Source organism: Sinocyclocheilus anshuiensis, unplaced genomic scaffold, assembly GCF_001515605.1.
Source record: "Sinocyclocheilus anshuiensis isolate Anshui unplaced genomic scaffold, SAMN03320099.WGS_v1.1 scaffold976, whole genome shotgun sequence".
Classification (NCBI taxonomy): domain Eukaryota; kingdom Metazoa; phylum Chordata; class Actinopteri; order Cypriniformes; family Cyprinidae; genus Sinocyclocheilus; species Sinocyclocheilus anshuiensis.
In genome coordinates, this window is record NW_015552538.1 from 429,558 (window position 1) to 435,550 (window position 5,993).

Genomic DNA, 5,993 nt, shown 5'->3' on the forward strand with positions numbered 1-5,993 from the left:
CTCTTCCTGTGGGCTTTGTTCTGAAGAAAGACAAGAAGAAAGAAGAGACGAATGAGGAGGAGATCTCGCTGGAGGATTTGATAGAGACTGAGGTGAGAAGGAAGAGAAGAGTGTTTCAGAATGTGATTGTGAAGTAGCAGTGTCATTGAATCTGATAGTTATCTATCATAATTGTTGTTATGATCATCTGTTCTTTATTGTAGCGATCTACCCTGGGAGCAAATGTCACCCGAATTACTCTGGAAACATTCTTGGCCTGGAAGAAAATGAAAAGGCAAGAGAAACTGGCTAAAGCAGAGCAGGACATGGAGAGAAAGAAAGCCGACTTCAAAGCTGGCAGAGCATTTGGGGTGAGTGAAAATCATGACACAGATATTCCTGTTTGCCTGATCGATTAAAATACTGACCTCAAAATAAAAATAAAAAGATGCTGAGGTCTTGGAAAAAGGACTTATTCTGATAAAGTATTGGGCATTAAAGGTGCTTTCACACTAGCACTTTTGGTGCGCACCCGGGTTCGATTGACGTCAGAGTTCGGTTCGTTTGGATGATGTGAACACTGTCTTCCGAACTCGGGTGCGCACCCGCGAACTGTACCCGAGTTTGCTTGAAAAGGGTGGTCTGGGGTACGGTTCAAGTGAACTCCGGTACGGTTCGCTGCTGATGTGAACGCAATCGTACCAAATCACGGAAGTGAACCGCTATTAATAACGTATTATTTGATAAAAATTTGTGTTTTTCCACTCACTTTCTTGACTAGCGTGACTGACGCGCTACAAGCAGAGAGCTGTATATCTCATTTCTGTTCACCTTCAGAGTAATTTAGAGCATTTGCAGTACATTCGTAAGGCAGACGCAAGTGCTGTTATGTACTGAAGCTTTGGAAACAAAACCAACGGTTCAAAAACATAAATATAAAATTGAAGAGATTGCTACGCATTTTGCCGTCTTCTCCTGCGCCATCGTTACTAAGCAACGGGGTAAACAGCTGCTAGCTGCTGGCCGCAAATGAACCACAGTTTGGACCCAAAAAATATAATGTGAACACAGTCCAGCGGGGGAGGGGGGAGCAATCGAACCAAGTGTGAAAGCACCCTAAAAGTCCTGGTTCTTCAAGACTCCTCATCTCTTGCTTTCATGTCCTGCAGGTCAGTGGAAGGGAAGTGTTTGAGTTCAGACCTGAGCTTGTCGATGATGACGATGAAGAGGCCGATGATACCAAATACGCTGATGATGATGATGATTATGATGATGATGATGATGCTGAGGTTTATAACGAGGTGTGAAAAAAATACATTTTATATTATTTAACAATGCAACATCACCTAATATAAGCTATACACCGCATGCGTAATTATTAGGCACGTTGATATTCTGATGATATTTGTTTTCCAAGCACATTTGACCAATTCCAAACCACATCCATCTTAATAACTACTATTGATTTTGTATTTAATAATTTATAAGTGATATAATTGTCCATGAAGGCTGGAAGTGAAAAACTCCTTATTCAGGTATGCAGAATTAAGTGTTTTCTTTTACTGATAAAATGAGCCAAAAAAAAAGAGGTTTAACTCAGACTGATGTCAAAAATTATTAAATCCCCACGAGAAATATTCAAAACTAATGCAATACAGAAATTGCAAAGTTAAGGCATGACCATTGGACAGTAAAATGCTCACTGGGTCAGCGGGGTCAGAAAAAACAGGTGGAGAAGAAAAAACACGTTAACTGCAAAAGTATTAAGAATTAATGTGAAGAATTAGGTGTAAAACCATCAAGAACCGTTTAGTCTCCAGCGCCACCATTTTCCAGAACTGCAACCTTCCTGGAGTCTCCAGAATTACAAAGTGTCAGGTTCTCAGAGACTTTGCTTGGGTAAAAAATCCTAAAAAATGCCCCTCACTTAATAAGAATAACATGCTGAAGTATTGTGAAATACATTAAGACACATTTTTTTATAGGCTTTATGGACAGAAGTTGTGAGTGACTCTTGAAGGACCAGCACCACATCCTCTTGTACCACTGTTTGAAGAATGTATCTTCCAGAATCTGGCAGTAAGTTTTAGGAGCTCATCTCCTATCCTGAAAAGCCTGTCTTGCAGGATTGACTAAAAATGAGCTCCTAAACCTTACTGCCAGATTCTGGAAGATACATTCTTCAAACAGTGGTACAAGAGGATGTGGTGCTGGTCCTTCAATAGTCACTCACAACTTCTATCCATAAAGCCTATAAAAAATTTGTCTTAATGTATTTCACAATACTTCTGCATGTTATTCTTAAGTGTAATTTTTTTAGGATTTTTTACCCATGCAAAGTCTCTGAGAACCTGACACCTTGTAATTCTGGAGACTCCAGGAAGGTTGCCGTTCTGGAAAATGGTGGTGCTGGAGACTAAACGGTTCTTGATGGTTTCACACCTAATTCTTCACATTAATTCCTAATTCTTCTGCAATTAATGTGTCTTTTCTTCTCCACCTGTTTTTTCTGACCCCGCTGACCCAGTGAGCATTTTGCTGTCCAATGGTCATGTCTTAACTTTGCAATTTCTGTATTGCATTAGTTTTGAATATTTCTCTTGGGGATTTAATAATTTTTTACTTTTAGTCTGAGTTAAATCTCTTTTTTTTTGGCTCATTTTATCAGTAAAAGAAAACATGCCTAATAATTCTGCACACCTGAATATAAGGAGTTCTTCACTTCCAGCCTTCATAGACAATTATATATCACATATAAATTATTAAATACAAAATCAATAGTAGTTATTAAAGGTCCCATGGCATGAAAATTTCACTTTATGAGGTTTTTTAACATTAATATGAGTTCACCTAGCCTGCCTATGGTCCCCCAGTGGCTAGAAATGGCGACAGGTGTAAACCGAGCCCTGGGTATCCTGCTTTGCCTTTGAGAAAATGAAAGCTCAGATGGCCCAATCTGGAATCTTCCCTTTATGTCGTCATACGGGGAAAGGTTACCTCCCCTTTCTCTGCTTTGCCCGCCCAGAGAATTTGGCCCGCCCATGAGAAAATGAGCTACTACCCTGCGAGGCGAGCGCAATATTTTTTTTTCCTCACGAGACATCATGGCTTGCAAACAAGCAAAGCATGGCAGTTGCCCCGCCTCTCTCCTCCTCATTTACCTTTAAGATTGATGTGGGTTGGAATTGGTAAAATGTGCTTGGACAAAAATATAATCAGAATATCAACGTGCCTAATAATTATGCACACGGTGTATAAACATTTGTAGATAAAAAATAATAAGACTTAAATCTATCACCTGATGTTTAATATTTGTGTCTGTTGCATGTAATACTTCATGATTCACTTATTTCAAGTCTCAAGTCATTTAGCATTAACGTGATTGTCTCTCCAGGTGGAGGAAATAGATGAGGTTCAGGACATTGACATTGCTAGATTTATCCCTAAAGAGGTGGATAATGCGGGTATAACGGTGGCGTCCGCAGACAGGTTTTCTGCCAGAGCTCCTCCAACAAATGAGACAGATGGTGAGATGTTTCTGAATATCTTCTTTTTGTGTTTTATTTTGTATGCTAATTTGTGAGGTTAGTGTCAGTGCAATCTTGTTTGAATAGGCAGGCAGAGAAGTGTAAAATGACAATATAAGAAAAAGAGAGAAATGGAATATATATTTAATGTATTTCACTATTTTCTACCCAGCTGTATTCAGGTGGTGAACCACATCAAAAATAAAACACATTCAATCTTAGTTTTTACTATTCAACTATAACTATTCAGTTTTTTTATTTCTTGTTTTTTTTTTAAATCACCCAATTAACTTGCTTACCACAATTTCAGAACCACTGCTTTACAGTGGTCTATATTTTATGGTGCTTTAATCTTCACTACCTTAGACTAGTCAACCTTTTTGTCTTAAATGAACGTAATAACTCGCAATCAGGTCACAGTTGTCTATAAATGTCATTCTGACATCACTGACCTGTTTTGTCTCCACAGATAATAAATTGAGCGAGGCGTCAGGCGGAGCTGTAGAGAACGGAGAGCACAGTGAGGACCAGACGCTGGAGGATGGAGAAACCAATGAGGAGGAGTCAGAGGCGGTGCCTGTAGATGAGAACCTCTTCACCGGGGAGGATCTAGACGAACTAGAGGAGGAGCTCAACACACTGGACCTGGACGAGTGAAGACTGGGACTGTTGCATCATTCATGAACTACACATGGCTTGATGTGAATGACAATATTTTCACAAATAACTACCACCGGAATTGCCATGTCAGAAGCCACTCTGCCTGCAATAAGCACCCTCATCACTCGATGTCCCGGGACGCTACAGGAGACTGGAGTAGATGTGGCTCTTGTTCTCTCTCTGATTTAATAATTATTATTTTTTTAATTGCAGTCTACCCCAAAAGCACAGTCAGGTGAGGGTTTGGTTCTTCAGCAGGTACATACTCCAAATATTTATGAGGCTGTCGATTATTTGATATTTCTGCGTTCTCTTTTGAAAGATTTGATTAAATCTTTGTAAGGTCATGTCATTGAAATGATTCAGCATAAATCCTCTTCAAGACGTTCAAGCACTATTGGAATCTGGTTTCCTCTTCTCTGCTGTTGAAATGTTGCTTTAATGAAAACAACGGTCTCATTTCGGTTTTTAACTTGTAACCAACTGCATGCCTGTATCAGGATCAGAATGTAATGGTGAATAAGTGTGATGCTGACATTCAAGTGTTCAATAATCAGTTGATCAGATTGAGGTGTTGAATGTGAAGTCTCTCAGATGCAGATGTGGCATCTGGCCTTACAGAAGGAGATGTGGATGACGACATCATTACCAGTCTGATTTGATTTTTGAAGTGGTTTCAAGAAGTGTGAGCGAAAGAGGTGAGCTTGTGAGATGAACTAGTAACGTGTCTGTCCTTTTGTATTCAATTGTTTTAAATTGCCCTCTCACCAACACAAGAAATTGTAAATAAAAGGATATCAGATACTGGCTTTGAGTTGAAATGTCTAATTGTAACTTTTGATTGAGAATAGGTTTATTTAAGCTTAACTAAACATCTGAAGTATGTTCGGAAAAACTTTAACATGCAGTCTGGTCTAGATATGGACTGCTTTGTCCTAAAATGAGTTATTACATTATGTGAAATATGGGTCTGTAACAAACCCGATCCATTAATTGTTACCTGAATACAGATATATATGTTATGCAGTCGTGCCGTTCTTATCACATGGTGGCGCTGTATCACTAGTTCCATATAAAGCTTAAGATTTTAATAAAATTAATTACATTTGCCTGGAATCACAATGGTTTTATGACATCTTAAAAAGTTTTACCAGTTCACTCAACAGTTTTAAACTGTTTTAATTTCAACATTGCAAATATATGTAGAAAAAATAATACTGCAAAATATACATTCACTGGCCATGTTTTTAGAGGAAGAGTAAAACTACAGTTGGTTCAATTAATACAAAGTTTAAAAGAACAGCATTTTTTCAAAATAGAAGTATTTTATGACACTATACACTACTGTGTTCAAACACAGTATTGGGATCACTAATTTATTTTTATTTTTTTTGGAAAGAAATTAACTTATTCAGCAAGGATGTTAAACTGATCAAAAGTGATCAAAGTAAACACTTGTTGGGGAAGATTTCTGTATTTAAATATTTTACGTAAATGCTGTTCTTTCTAACTTTTTATTCATCAAAAGAATTCTGAAAAAAAAAGTATCACAGTTGCCAACAAAACATGACGCAGCACAACTGTTTTCAACATTGATAATAAATCAGAATATTAGAATGATTTCTGAAGGATCATGTGACACACAAGCCTGAAGTAATAGCTGATGAAAATTCAGCTTTGCATCACATAAATTAATTATATTTAAAAGTATATTAAAATTTAAATTGTAATATTTCATCACTGTATTTTTTCAGCATTTTTGATCAAATGAATGCAGCCTTGATGAGCAGAAGAGACTTCTTAAAAAAAAAAAAAAAAAAAAAAAAA

General features: G+C 37.6%; 1 protein-coding gene and 1 long non-coding RNA gene across 2 annotated transcripts in view; one reads left to right on the top strand and one right to left on the bottom strand.

Moving 5' to 3' along the window:
* zc3h15 (zinc finger CCCH-type containing 15) overlaps window positions 1-4,990 on the top strand; it is a 9,150-nt gene extending 4,160 nt beyond the window's left edge. Inside the window, exons 8-10 of the mRNA XM_016454182.1 lie at window positions 1,149-1,280; window positions 3,374-3,506; window positions 3,976-4,990. Coding sequence (XP_016309668.1) covers window positions 1,149-1,280; window positions 3,374-3,506; window positions 3,976-4,163 — 453 coding nt within the window. The 3' untranslated portion in view covers window positions 4,164-4,990. The remainder of the gene's footprint in view (window positions 1-1,148; window positions 1,281-3,373; window positions 3,507-3,975) is intronic.
* The window catches only part of LOC107663838 (uncharacterized), a 13,074-nt gene continuing 10,348 nt past the window's right edge, over window positions 3,268-5,993 (bottom strand). The window contains exon 3 of the long non-coding RNA XR_001631391.1: window positions 3,268-3,277. This is a non-coding gene — a long non-coding RNA (uncharacterized LOC107663838). The remainder of the gene's footprint in view (window positions 3,278-5,993) is intronic.